The following is a 15,237-nucleotide window of genomic DNA, read 5'->3' as shown; positions in this document are numbered from 1 at the left end:
AAATTTGTTAATTAGTTTTTTATATATATATGATACATTATATATATATGATACATATATATCATTATATATATATGATACATATATATCATATGTATAATTGTATCATATTATACATATGATAATCTTTCCGGTCAATGAAGATATAGCAGTATCAAAAGCCATTATTCATAATGTTATATTCTTTCACATACAAACTTTCTTTGCTAAAATTTCCTATAAGATATCCAATATTGTACATAAATATTCACTTTCCTATATTCTCCAAAATACTAGCTTCCTTAGAAAGTATCTTTGTATCTGAATTCTCTAAACACTTGCACTATAAAATTTAACATCTACTTGATGCTTGAGTGTACTGGCACTTCAGACAACTCACTAACTGGTTCAGACCATACCACAAAATACATAATCTGTAGAGACCAGGTCATGCTTTAAAAAAAGAAAACTGCTATATCCCTAGCCTCAAATATAGTATCTGGCACACAACAGGTATATGATAAGTATGTGTTAATAAATGAATGATTGAATATAACAGAATCTCAAAATAAATCTCATATTTGAATGTGTTATCCATGCCATGAAGTATGGAATATTTCAAGTAAGGGCACTGGACTCCTTGAAGAATATCCATATGAATATACTTACATAAAACAAGAAATGGTTAATAAAATAGTAATCACAGTTAAGAGTTAGACATATTTTTAAAAGATTAAACTCTTTATCCTTTTTATTAAATGTTTGCCTTTAAGCCCATTACGTATTTTTATTTTTTTATTTTATTTTGTTTATTCATGATAGAGAGAGAGAGAGAGGCAGAGACACAGGAGGAGGGAGAAGCAGGCTCCATGCCGGAAGCCCAACGTGGGACTTGATCCCAGGACTCCAGGATTGTGCCCTGGGCCAAAGGCAGGTGCCAAACCGCTGAGCCACCCAGGAATCCATCCCCCCCATTACGTATTTCTTAACAAAAAAACAGTATTCACATAAAATTTTGAAATTAAAGGGTACAATAGTATATTTATAATTAAATAAAGATGGAGTAACTATCTTACAGTTTACTTTTCAAGTAATTACTGAAATGACCAGAAAATCTCAAACATGCTACCATAAGTAAGCGAAAATGGAGAAGAAAAAGTGGATTCTATAGATATTTAGGAAGTAAAATTGATAGGTCGTGAAGAGAGAACTCGTCTTGGGAATCTAAGAAAGATAGCTGAAAATGACTAAATATTTTTAGTTTAGGAGATTAGATAATTTTGTGATCTGAAAATGCCAATTTAGCCTTTATTAAACCTATTTTACAATCTCCTTCCAACATCCTCCCAAAAACTGACTGCATATTGATACTATGAACTAAACATACAATCTAATACTAAAAATAGAAAAAAGAGGTATTTTTAGTTTCTCTAAAAAACTGCTTCTAAAGTGATACACAGCGACACCTGGGTGGCTCAGCAGTTAAGCACCTGCCTTGGGCCCAGGGCGTGATCCTGGAGTCCCGGGATTGAGTCCCACGTCAGGCTCCCTGTATGGAGCCTGCTTCTCCCTCTGCCTGTGTCTCTGCCTCTGTGTCTCTCGTGAATAAATAAGTAAAATCTTTTTTAAAAAAAATAGTGATACACAGATACTAGTCAATGATGGCATACAAAAATCCTAATTCACTTACATCTTATGCCAATAAGAAAATTGACTTAAAAAATGAGAAGTATACAAATAGATAAAGTAACCATATATTCAATGACTACCTCATATGATCCAAAGCAAAATAACAAAATGGAATAAATAATTCAACATTCTACTAAAATGAGTATGGAGAATCACCTTTTCTAAATCAATGAGATACATGTAGCACTTGTGAATCATTTACTGTAAGAAACATCATACTACAGGGGCACCTGGGAGGCGGTCAGTCAAGGCCGCCTCCAGCTCAGCCCATAATCCCAGGGTCCTAGGATGGAGCCCCACATCGAGCTCTCTCACTGGGGAGTCTGCTTCTTCCTTTCCGTCTGCCTGCTGCTCCCCCTGCTTGTGTGCATGCGCTCTCTCAAAATCTTTAAAAAAATTAAATTGGAATCCAATTTAATTTTGGCTCAGCAGTTGAGTGTCTGCCTTCAGTTCAGGGTGTGATCCTGGGGTCCTGGGATCAAGTCTCACGTTGGGCTCCTTGCACGAAGCCTATGTCTCCCTCTACCTATGTCTCTCCCTCTCTCTCTGTGACTCTGATGAATAAATAAATAAAATCGTTTTTAAAAATTAAATTAAAAAAATAAAATTTTTAAAAAGGAATCATATATAAACTGTAAGAAATATAATTTTGCAATAAAAACTTGAAAAAATTATAAAAATTTCAAGCACCAACAATTATTTTAATTGTTAAATAACAAAAATTCTGAGGAAACTGCAAACCCAGGCCTATCATAGATTGCCTACCTTTCCTTATATTGGGTAAGCAACTGATAAAGTTTTTCTGTTTCTCCGCTCTCATATAGGTAGTCTGCTTGTTCAAGAATTTCTTCAACTCCGAAAACTAAAAATGAAAAAAGACACAATAAAGTAGGGCTTCCCAAACCAGCAGCAACAATTCTAAGAAACATTTTCATATATAAGCAAAACAAATTAGATATAAAAATCATCTATAAAAGAAGATCAGAAATTCTGAAGGTTCTAGATGTAAGTGTAGTAGAGGTAAGTATGAAGCTATCACAGTGTTTTACTGAAACCACAGAAAATAAAAATATTAGAAAACATTGTGGAACTAACTAAATAGGATACATTTTTTTAAAATGAAGAAAGCAATTTCCTGTGAGGAATTTATAGTACCCTTAGTCTCCACACACACAAACTCTTTGTTGCTAAGTACTATTACAGAAAATGAGAACATCCACTTCCAGCACTGAACATTATTAATTTGCCTGGACTACACCACACTGTTTCACTAGATTCTCTTAATGACCTAACTTATAAAGACACTGTTATGGAAAAAGTCAAATTTGCCATCAAAACCTTAGATGAATTTAAATATACAGAGAATCTGAAACATACCTCACTGCCACTCTGCTCCAATCAATTCATTAGTTTATACATTACTACAAAATATATAAACCTTATAGAAAATGTGATGCTCTAAAAAAAAATCTATTTCCTGAAAAAAAAAAAAAAAAAACAGCAAGCTTGAATTTCAGGATATTCCAATTATTAATAAGGAACATACATATTTAATTGTCAAGCCAACAACATTTCAATACATTCAATCAAATTTATTATTTACCTTACTATGCTTTAATTGATAATAGCATATTTGAGCGTTTTTTTTTCGTTTTTTTTAATTTTTGAAAAATTAAAATCTAGACCAGAAAAAAATCTCTTGAATTTGACACAACTATGTAAAGTGAAGTATTTTTTACCAAGTTAACATCATAATGTAATTATAAAAATAATTTAAGAAAAAAATGAATGACAATAGCAAATTCTTCCTTATTCCTACTTCATTCAATCTGGTTGGATGCCATAGTTCAATATACATATGGCTGTTTAATTTTCCTAAGTTTGCTTCCATTTTATCCTATATTTTTACCAGTGGCTGATTCTCCAAATTAAGGTATAAGAACCCAAAGATTTTTGTTTTAAGATTTTATTTTTTAAAGATGCCTGGGTGGCTCAGTGGTTGAGCGTCTGCCTTCGGCTCAGAGCATGATCCCAGTGTTGCGGGATCAAGTCCCACATCAGGGCCCCCGCATGGAGCCTGCTTCTCCCTCTGCCTGTTTCTCTGCCTCTCTCTCTGTCTCTCATGAATGAATATTATCTTTAAAAAAAAATTTTTTTTTTTAAAGTAATTTCTACACCCAACCTGGGGCTCAAACTTACAACTCTGAGATCAAGAGTTTCATGCTCTACACTAACTGAGCCGGCCAGGTGCCCCAACAACTCAAAGATCCTTAAGAAAAATTAGTGATCCTTAGCATTCTTAGTCGATATGTGTGGTAGGCAGAATAATGGCCATAAAAATGTCTACATCTTAGTCCCTAGAATCTGTACATTTGGTAAAAGGGAATTAAGTTTGTAACTAGAACTAAGGCTATTCATCAGCTAACCTTAAAACAGGAAATGACCTTGGATTGGCCAGGGGGCCCAATATAATCATGAGTTACCTTAAAAGTGGAAAACAAAGTTAGAAGAACAAACTCAAAGAAGGTTTAACAATGAAAATAAGGGCAGAGTGAAATGATTCCTGGCTTGAAATATGGACAAAAGGGGTCTTCAGCTGAGGAAAGGGGTCTTCAGCTTAGGAATGTGGAAAACCTCTAGAAGCTGAAAATAAGGAAAGTGATTCTCCCCTAGAGCCTGGAACACAGCTCTACTAATGTGTTGATTTTAATCCAGTGGGACCCATTTTGGACTTCTGAACTACAGAACTATAAAACAATAAGTTTATGTTGTTTTAGGTTGCTAAATTTGTGGTAATCTGTGACAGCTCTGTGACAGAAAACTTCTACAGTATTAAATATACTGACCTGGCATATTTGAATGTATACATGCTATGTGTAAATAACAAAGTTACATTTAATTCTATCCATGATTTTGCTCAGCCTTTTCTGAGAAGACTGGGATTACTGTCCTTAACATGATCTAGGAATGCTGTATCTCATCACCCATGTAATTAAAAGAAAGCTGTAGAAACTAAGTGAATAATTTAATGTACTAGTGTGTGTACATTTTTGTGCGTACTAGTCTTTCTTAACTTCTTAAATCACTTATCTACTTTTTTATTACACAGTATAGGTCCATAAACTATCATATCCAGGCTCTAAATATGTATTTCTTTCTTGTTTCTTAGAGATAAATTTCTAAAATCATGCAGTGTGCAATTTACAAGAAAAAAGCGCACTTACTCTGATACTACAGACTCACATAGGCACTAGGTTGGAAACATGTAGACCACTAATATCTGCAAATCAGCTGTGTGGATTTTTACTTGTTTAATGCTCTGTACTTTTCCTGAAAATATTTAAAAATAAGCTATGTTACTAACATAAAGAGACCATATTGTATGAAATAGACTAAACTTTTAAAGTCAATTACTTCTCAACTTAATAATGAATATCCCAAGATGAATTGAGATATTAACTCAAATGTACAATAAAATCTAAATTTAGCCTAAAAGGAGTATGTACAAAATCATAATCCTTGAAATTTTTAAAAATATCATTGATATGACATAAGCTAATAAACTTTGGTTTTCTAGTTTTTCTTGCTAAGTATACTCTTGCCACGTGAGACCTATCTGAACAAAAAGAAATATTCTACCCTCAAAGCAAGCAAAATAGTTCTACTTCTGGGAAGTAGAAGTACTTTCTCCTTACAGAAATTATAAAGTAGAAAACGAGTATCTAGGGACCCGTGGGTGGCTCAGTGGTTGAGCATCTGCCTTTGGCCCAAGACATGGTCCTGGAATTCCAGGATCGAGTCCCGCACTGGGTTGCTGCATGGAGCCTGCTTCTCCTCCCTCTGCCTATGTCTCTCTCTCTCTCTCTCTCCCTGGATCTCTCATGAATAAATAAATAAAATCTTAAAAAAAAAAAAAAAAAAAAAGAAGAAGAAGAATCTAGATTTCCCAGATACTCTAGGATTTTTCTGGATCCTAGAAGGCTGAGTACCAACATCATCAACATTTTAGGCAAATTTTTCATACCAACAATACTGTGTCCCAGCAGTATTGGAAGCAATGCCTCTAAAGATGCTCTGTAGTGGGCAGCCCGAGTGGCTCAGCAATTTACCGCTGCCTTCAGCCCAGGGCCTGATCCTGGAGACCCGGGATCGAGTCCCACGTTGGGTTCCCTGCATGGAGCCTGCTTCTCCCTCTGCCTGTGTCTCTCTCTCTCTCTCTCTCTCTGTCTCTCATGAATAAATAAATAAAATCTTAAATAAAAAATAAAGATAAAGATGCTCTGTAGTAATACAAAGAAATACAGATGAAGGAGCACTGACCTCAGTTCTGTGGATTCATCAAAGAGGAATCAAAGTATAAGAAAGAGACAACTGAAGTGCTTATATGAAGAATCCTTATTTAAAATGGGCCACTTGTAATTATCTTTTAGGCATTTTACAAGTGAACCTTCACACACACAAAAGAGTAATGTGACTGTATTAGCATATCTTGAGGGACCTTAACTTTTGTCTATTTTAGAGAAATAATGAGAAACTATTTACTGGAATTCTTCAATTATGGTTGACAAGTAGGTATTTGTCCTATCCTGTGATAAATACAGATGTTACCATTTTAAAAAAGAGTCCCACAATCCCATTCCAACTGAAATGTCAAAAAATAAATTAAATGCCTTTAATTGCTAAAAACATGATTTAGTGTATGATTGTATCCCAGTAAACAGAGGAGGAAAAAATTTTTTAAACTGGCCTCAATGAGCATGAAGCAGCTCTAAAGAGAATTGAGCAGTTTTTGATGAGTGGAATTATCTGAAGAACATTTCCTAAAAAGTATGAAAAATAAAGATCAGAGTATAGCAAATAGAAGGGAGAGATATATGACAAAGTAAAACTTGTAATGACTGATTATAGTTTTATAGAAACAGATCATTTTCCAAGTTAAAATAAAACCTCATCTCTATATTTTATCAATAATTGATGTTTTTTCAGGGCGTCTAGGTGGCTCAGTTGGCTGGGCATCTGCCTTCAGCTCAGGTCATGGTCCCAGAGTACTGGGATCAAGTTTCACATCAGGATCCCTATTCAGTGGGAAGACTGCTCCTTCCTCTCCTGTTGCCCCTTCTTGTGTGCATGCTCTCCCTCTGTCAAAAAAATAAAGTTTTTAAAAAAGAAATTTGATGTTTTTTCAAGGGCTATGGCCTAGTTGCACAAATTATGATGAACATGCCAATCAACTAATTATAAAGCAACATTTAGGAAAATAAAGCTAAAGAAAATCAAAGGAGGCTAAACATATATCCACACCCTGTTCTTTGTATTAACTTTCGAAGTGCTCCAAATATGCTTGAAAACACAGGAAGGATTCTACAATATAAGACAATTTTCTTAAAATCTATAATAAAAAAAAAACCTATAATAAAGAAAATTTAGTTTTCAGAATAAGTTATACCTTGGAATATTAATTAAAATGCTATATTTTGGGATCCCTGGGTGGCGCAGCGGTTTGGCGCCTGCCTTTGGCCCAGGGCGCGATCCTGGAGACCCAGGATCGAATCCCACGTCGGGTTCCCGGTGCATGGAGCCTGCTACCGACCTCTGCCTGTGTCTCTGCCTCTCTCTCTCTCTCTCTCTCTCTCTCTCTGTGACTATCATAAATAAATAAAAATTTTTTAAAAAATGCTATATTTTAAGGTCGGATCAAGGTTTCATTCGGAGTTAGGACTGGAACATTAGAGTTATTGCATAAACTTTTAATTTTACATTTATAAAGAAGTTACAATTTTTTTTAAAATAGCATACAAATGAACATATATATAAGCCAGCCAGAATGAAAGAATTAGTATGTACTGGATGAAAAGAATCAGAATTTCGGGATGCCTGGGTGGCTCAGCAGCTGAACATATCTATCTGCCTTTGGCACAGGGCATGATCCCAGGTCCCAGGATCGAGTCCCACATTGGGCTTCCTACAGGGAGCCTGCTTCTCCCTCTGTCTGTCTCTGCCTCTCTCTCTCTCTGTGTCTCTCATGAATGAAGTCTTTAAAAAAAAAAAAAAAAAAAAGAACCAGAATTTCTATAACACATTAAATACATACATCATGCATTCTTTTTGACTAAGTAGCTGCTGCTACTACTACTACAACACACACACACACACACATATAGCAACTACTACACACATACACAAATTCAAGTTTATTCAAAAGTTTAATATACAATCCTACATCTACTCTCCTTCAATAACTTCAAAATGGTGGCTTTAAACAACTTTAAAGCTTGATCTCTTCCTGAATTTCCCAAAGTCTTTCTGCACTCTTTCTCAAATAGACTTCCTCTTCAGGGGTCTGCTTTATCTTAGTAAGGTTTGCAATACCATTCTATCCCAGGATATAAGGGACAATAAGGAATACTTCATTTATTCTACAGAGGCCCTTAGTTATAGTGGAAACTGGATGCATTCTCCTAAGATTCTTCAAAATGCTTTCCATTAAATCAGCTATAGATAGGCCACAGCCCAATTAGTATACCCTTTCATTTTAACCATCTCATAGCCATAGGTTATCATTTCTTTCTGGACATTTTCCCAGGGCTCAGGATCTTTATCCATTCATATATCTGAATTCAGATCCTTCAAGGGGATACCAGCAATGTTAACTCCACTCCACTCAGGTACACTTGAGTCTCTATGCTCTCCAAGGACCCAACCATGACAGCTTTCTGAGTGGATACTAATAAGTCTCTGCCCAACAAAGAAATGGAAACGGGTAGCGTCCAGATTACAGTCACTTCCAATAATACGGTTTTGGGAAAAGGCATTCAACTTCCAAGTTACATAAGTTAAGATATCCACTGGATTGGGAACAATTATCATTTTGCAATGAGGACTATACTGGGTAATGTTGGAAATCATTAATTTAAAGATGGACACATTTCTCTGGACTACATCAAGATGCGTCTCTCCTTTCCCTGAGTGTGCACCTGCTGTCATAATCACTAGGCTCGGGTTTGTAGTGACATGGTCATCTTTGTTGAAAACAATATCTGGCATTTTCATGAAAGAGCTTCCATGTTGAACATCCGTTGTCTCACCCTTCAGTTTGCATTCATCAACATCCACAAAGGCAAGTTCATCACTCAAGCCTTTTAATGCGATACTGATAGCACACGCCATGCCAACTGATTCAGTTCCTATAAGAGATCTTATTGTGATGAATGGTCTCCTTCGAAGTGAAATTCTTAATCAGTTTGCACCTCACAGTTGCCATCCTGGAGACAGGGATGAAGGATCAACTCTCCCTGAGGGGGATGCATGTTACCTGGCAGGAATGCAGAGCCATGCCTAGGCAAAAGACATTCACTCCTGGAGGGCCTAGTCTCTGGCTTGCCTGCAGGACTCCCCCACCTCAGATCATAGCTGCTCACCCAACAGGTGAAGGAAGGGAATGGAGGAAAGCCACATTAAAGTTATTTGAATCCCAAAGTAAAGAAATAGTTGAAGGTTCAATACACTACCCCACACAGCTCACTACTGCAGCTAGGTGAGAACACACTCAGCTCATGCAGCCACCCCACCCCCCCAGGGTCCAGCATCTTAAAATGTTTTTCAATTTACTGAATATGCAATAATTTTAAATAAAGGCACTTTTGAAAAAATGGACTATTACCATGAAAGCTAAAGTTAATTTCAGTTTTTCCTTTCAGAGTGTCATATTTTGTTGCTCAGTGAGGCCTACACCTTTGCACTCATTTCTGTAAGGAAATGGTGCTAAGGCACACTGAACTAAATGTGACAGACCAAAAAAATTGGTTAGAGTTCTAATCTCTGCTCTCACACTTTAAAGAATTAAAACTGTGAGCTTCTTTTTGAAAGTTAATACTGTAATGGATGGACCCTAGTTGGCTCAGTCATTAGAGTTCCCAACTCTTGGATTTCCCACTTGATCTTAGCCAAGAGGCCAAGAAACAATAACTTGTGGATCTCCTGGTCCTAAGCTCCAGCCCACGTTGGCTGTAGAGTTTACATTCAAAAAAACATCTATATAATGTATACACTGTTATGGAACACACATACACACACAGAAAAATATTAAAATATTAAAACTACAACCACTGGGCACATATCTCAGGGATACATTTTAAAAATTTATTATTATTGTGTCATAATACAGTTTGTCCTTACTTTACAAGGTTGCTGTGAGAACTGAAGTTAGGTGACAAGTCTAAAGAATCAACTCTTCTACTTTATCCTTCATAAGAATTATACATTTAAAAAAAAAGGAAAGATAAAACAAAAAAATAGCAATTCTCAATGATCTGCTCTTTTAAAGACAATATCCATGGGAAATTGAAATCAATAATGACATTTTTAATAACTAGTAATTTTTACCTAATATTCTCAAATTCTTCATCTATCACAATTTTAGTAAGAATATCTACTCAAAATGAAATCTCTGCTTCTTTTTCCAGCCACTTCTTAATGACTGAAGGGTGGGGACTAAGAAAAACAAAAAGTTTAACCCCAAAATTAAAAATCTTTCTCTAATATACTGAAATTTTGGCTCTGTCAACACACACATAATTAGTTTAATTTTTTTAAAATATGGCAAGTCTTGATATACACTTACTTATCTATAATATGCCAAAATGCCAAATAAGAAATCTGATATAGTTTTTCTACTTTTTTAATCAGTTATTTGACATTTTGTTTTGTTTTAAAGATTTATTTTGAGAGAGTGGGAGAACAGCAGAGAGGGGCAGAAGGAGACGCAGACTCCTCACTGAGCAGGGAGCTGGAAGCCATCAATCCCAGAAACCTGAGATCATGACCTGAGCAAAAGGCAGACAGACGCTTAACTGACTGAGCCACCTAGGCACCCTTGTTATTTGATATTTAGTACTAAATCGCATTTTGTTTGTAAATAAAATACTTCTACCTCAAAGTAACTGAACCTTTCTTAACATATCAAGATGAGTATATTACCTTGGAATTAAGGAAACAAAAGAATTATTATGTCATAAGGCACAGATATACTCTCTGTGGTGTAACCCTCTCCCATTATCCCTCAACCCCTTAAAAATCTAAAAAACACTCCTACCCCAAGGGTCCCATAAAACTATAAAGTATGAACAGAGTATTTCTCACTGAAGGAGCTCTAGCTGCTAGAAGAAATTACATATACAAAGATATATATCCACACACAGAGCTATATCCACACACACAGATATATACACATACACAGATATGTATTATCAGATTCATTGACAAATAGAGCAAAGTAGGAATATAGCCTATGTTAGTTTCATTACTTACTCAAAAATAACTTAAAGTTATCAACAAATATAACAAACATAAGTAATTCTAAGTAGTTCATATGTTTAGCTTAGGCTTACCTTTGGCTGTGGCATGAACCACAGCAGCCTGGGAAAATAGTCGATATGCTTCAAAACCCAAATAAGGTAAGGCTGAGAATAAAAGGCTTCTTTTGAAAGCTCCCAGATTTCCCATCACCTATGGAAACAATTATAGTCAGAGTTATCAAACACAAAATGCAAAGGAATAGCTACTCCAAGCAAAAATTACATTAAGAAAATCACACCGATTTTCTCCTACCCCCCAAAATAATCAATCCTAAGAATACTGGAGGCTCAAAATTTACTTTATCAAATCCTTCAGTAAAACTAGTTACATTATATAGTTACATTACAGGGAAAGCATATCCTGTTAAAAGATTCTTAACAACAGCTAAGGCTAACAGTAACTTATCTAAAAATCACAGTCATACTAAGTGCTGAATGTAAGATAAACATTTTATGAGGAGACTTTCATATTATAACTTAGAAATAAAATATGAGATAGTAATATATAATAAGTATTAATCTTATGAACAGACAAGATGAAAAATATCAGTTATGGTGATTACTACACATTAAAAATGTACATGGATTTAAAGTTATCTTCAAAAGTGATTTATAAAACCCAAGCTTTCTAAATAAACAATGAATAAAACAAAGAGCATATCCAAACAGACTTATAAATTAGTTCTCATTATGATGGTCAGTATTTTCAAGACCAGTGGCAAAGGAGAAGTATATATCCTTGGAAATCACTCCAATAATTCTTTCCTACAAAAGTTATTCTCTTTACATATTTTCTCCTTTTCTCTTGTTTCATCCCCACTGCTATAAAAACAAGCCATACTATCTTTTGTTTTTCTCTTAAAAACAAAGAGCTTTATCTTTAATTCACTTCTCCCTTAAGTCTCATTTTCTAACTTGTCTTTTAAACAAAACTTTTAAAAAGTTGTCTGTACTGTCTCCACTCCTCTCTTCTCATTCACTCTTGAACGCACACAAATCACTTTTATCCCCACACCTCCACTGATGGTATTCTAGTTAGGGTTACCAAGGACGTAGTTACTTCCTATCGTCAATTCTGAATTCTCAGCTTCCTTGACCTATTGACGATATTTGACAGCTGATCACTTTCTTTTTATTTTTTAAAATTATGAATAGATGGTTAATTTCTTTTAAAGTTTTATTGAGGGATCCCTGGGTGGCGCAGCGGTTTGGCGCCTGCCTTTGGCCCAGGGCGCGATCCTGGAGACCCGGGATCGAATCCCACATCGGGCTCCCGGTGCATGGAGCCTGCTTCTCCCTCTGCCTGTGTCTCTGCCTCTCTCTCTCTCTCTGTGACTATCATAAATAAAAAAATTAAAAAAAAAAAAAAAATTTAAAGTTTTATTGAGACAAAAGTGACATACTATAAATTGCACATACATAGCATGTAAAATTCATTAAGGCATGCATATGAACCCATGTAACCATCACTATCACCACAATCAAAGATATCTGCAAGCCCCTTCCCCCTTTTCCCCATGCTCCTTTGCAATTCACCCAGCCCCTTTCCTCAGCACTTGCTGTGTTCTCTCACTCTCGAAACACTTTTCACTTGGCTTTTGGAACAGTACTATCATTTATTTTCTCCGATTTCAACAACTGCTCCTTTTCTTTGGTTGGTTCCTCACTGGCCAGGTGTGTTTTGGCCTTCATCCCAGACCTTTTCTCTACTTGTACCATTTTGGTGATCTCATTTCTTTAAATACCATCAATGTGCCAAAAACACATAAATTTAAAATGAAGCCTGTATGACTCCTCTCAACTTCAGAATCATATATCCAACAGCTTAATCACCATCTCTACACAAAGTACAACAGGCCTCTCATATTTATTAGCCAAAACAGCTACTGTTTCCCTCAAATTTTCCAACCTCACAATTTTCCCAACTCTATTCTTCTAGTTGTTTAAGTTAAAAAAACAAATAACCTTGTACCCATTCTCAATTCTCTCTCAGGACTCACATCTGACCCATATTTAACTTCTCATAAGGATCTAGGAAAAGAATGAGGAATCCAACATATTCCAATTTGCTGAATGCTTTATTTACTTCCTTGGGCATGAATATTCAAGATACTCCATACAAATGGATTCAAAACAAACCAACAGCAAAGTAGGAAAACTGAGTCTGACATAGTCACAACTTTAACATTTTTTTTTAGTGTATTCACATTACCAAGAAGCAGCAATACGGGGTTAAGGGCAGAGGGTACGGGGGTGCAGGTAAACAGTGATGGTGGTACTTACAAGAAAAAGACTAAGATTTCATAAGTCTCCTGACTTATGGCCACATCACATGGTAAAAAAGTTTGCACATTGGTATGCCTAGGTGGCTCAGCGTTTAAGCTTCTGCCTTCAGCTCAGGGCATGATCCTGGAGTTCTGGGATCTGTCCCACATCGGGCGCCCTGCAGGGAGCCTGCTTCTCTCTCTGCCTGTCTCTGCCTCTCTCTGTCTCTTATGAATAAATAAAAAAATTAAAAAAAAAAAAAGAAAAGTCTGCACAGACTATTTTACCTTGAGAAATTACACATTCACAGTGTTCAACTTCCTTGCTGATGTACTCAATAAACAATATTCTGGCTTTCTGAGAGAGGAGAAAATACACTGTTGGGCAGCTGACATTTATATTTCTTATTGTAAATTAATAAAATGACAGTAAGGGTGAAACTCTTACTAGTTTGGTTAATGTAAAGCAGCTTTCTGCTCATCTGTCAGAAAATATAAAAATGTTTCTGGAACTAAAAAAAATCAATTGAAAGAATCCGGACTCAGTGACCTTTAAAGAATATTAACTTGTGAAACTGTCCAAGAGAGCTAGAATGAGTCGCTTTACTTTGCACCTCCAATACTCTACAACAATGAATTCTCAAAAAATATTTGTTAAACCAAAGAAGTAAGCTATCTCTTAGGCCTTTTCTTCAACACTGATAATACTAAGTTCAAGCCAGAAGGAATTCCAAAATACAAACTTATCATTAAATGGAAAGGAATGTGTCCCTACCATCTCCTAGTTTTCCTTCTAATTCCCTGTTAGTTCCTTCTCTTCTTAAATGTTAGAATTCATCCACAGTAAGTACTAGGCCTTCTTCTAGTCTTGCTATAAAGTACTTTCAACCTCTACCATGTTATCAGTTACAATATTTATATTTTAAAGATTTTATTTACTTACTCATGAGAGACGCGGAGAGAAAGGCAGAGACATAGGCAGAGGGAGGAGACTCCCCAGGGAGCCTGATGTGGGACTTGATCCCAGGACCCAGGGATCACGACCTGAGCAGAAGGCAGACGCTCAACTGCTGAGCCACCCAGGCGTCCCAGTTTACATCCTTAATACTTTAAATGCATCCACTTATATTCATAAATATTTTCATTTCACATTTTTTTATGGTGCTATTCCAATCACTGCTTATCTGGTCAATAGCACCCACTCTATAATCTATCCATTCTTGACCCCAAAGTTATTTTGTTAACATAAATCTGATAAAATGATTTCCCTGTTTAAGACTTTTTCATGTTTTTGAGGTACCTGGGTGGCTCAATCCCTTAAGCATCTGTCTTCGGCTCAGATCATGATCTCAAGGTCCTGGAATCGAGCCCTTCATCAGACTCGTTGCTCAGCAGAGAGCTGCTTCTCCCTCACCCTCTGATCCTCCCCCCTGCTCATTCTCTCGCTCTCTCAAATTCAAAAAGCTTAGAAAAAAAACACTTTTCCATGTTTTCCTGTAATCTTTAGAATAAAATCAAAAATACTTAACATTGTTTTTTTTTTTTAAATCTTTTTTTTTTTTTTTTTTTTTATTTATGATAGTCACACACAGAGAGAGAGAGAGAGGCAGAGACACAGGCAGAGGGAGAAGCAGGCTCCATGCACCGGGAGCCCGATGTGGGATTCGATCCCGGGTCTCCAGGATCGCGCCCTGGGCCAAAGGCAGGCGCCAAACCGCTGCGCCACCCAGGGATCCCCTTAACATTGTTTATAAGTTTTTCTGAATCTTATGGTTGTGGTAAGCTGCCTCTAAAATGGCCTCTAATGGATCTGGTTCAAGATGGCAATGTGGGAGGATCCTGAACACACAACTTCTCATGGACACACCAAATCTATAGCTATATGCCAAACAATTTCCTCTAAAAGAAACCCCAAAACTAGCTGAATGATTCCTTCACATTTCACCAACAGG

The 15,237-nt window shown here is 36.1% G+C and overlaps 2 protein-coding genes and 1 pseudogene across 4 annotated transcripts in view; 1 reads left to right on the top strand and 2 right to left on the bottom strand.

Annotated features, from left to right (window-relative positions):
• WWP1 (WW domain containing E3 ubiquitin protein ligase 1) overlaps nucleotides 1–15,237 on the top strand; it is a 178,518-nt gene that overhangs the window by 146,712 nt on the left and 16,569 nt on the right. The window lies entirely within an intron of this gene.
• RMDN1 (regulator of microtubule dynamics 1) overlaps nucleotides 1–15,237 on the bottom strand; it is a 49,349-nt gene that overhangs the window by 21,340 nt on the left and 12,772 nt on the right. For all 3 annotated transcript variants that reach the window (XM_041768536.1, XM_041768538.1, XM_041768537.1), the window contains 2 exons: nucleotides 11,055–11,172; nucleotides 2,434–2,530 (listed from right to left, as the gene is read on the bottom strand). In XM_041768536.1, coding sequence (XP_041624470.1) covers nucleotides 2,434–2,530; nucleotides 11,055–11,172 — 215 coding nt within the window. The remainder of the gene's footprint in view (nucleotides 1–2,433; nucleotides 2,531–11,054; nucleotides 11,173–15,237) is intronic.
• LOC121498536 lies at nucleotides 6,814–11,026 on the bottom strand (annotated as a pseudogene).

Source organism: Vulpes lagopus, chromosome 9 (assembly GCF_018345385.1).
Source record: "Vulpes lagopus strain Blue_001 chromosome 9, ASM1834538v1, whole genome shotgun sequence".
NCBI classification, from domain to species: Eukaryota; Metazoa; Chordata; class Mammalia; order Carnivora; family Canidae; genus Vulpes; species Vulpes lagopus.
Note: the sequence above shows the minus strand (reverse complement) of the source record. Positions and strands in the feature narration are given on the sequence as shown.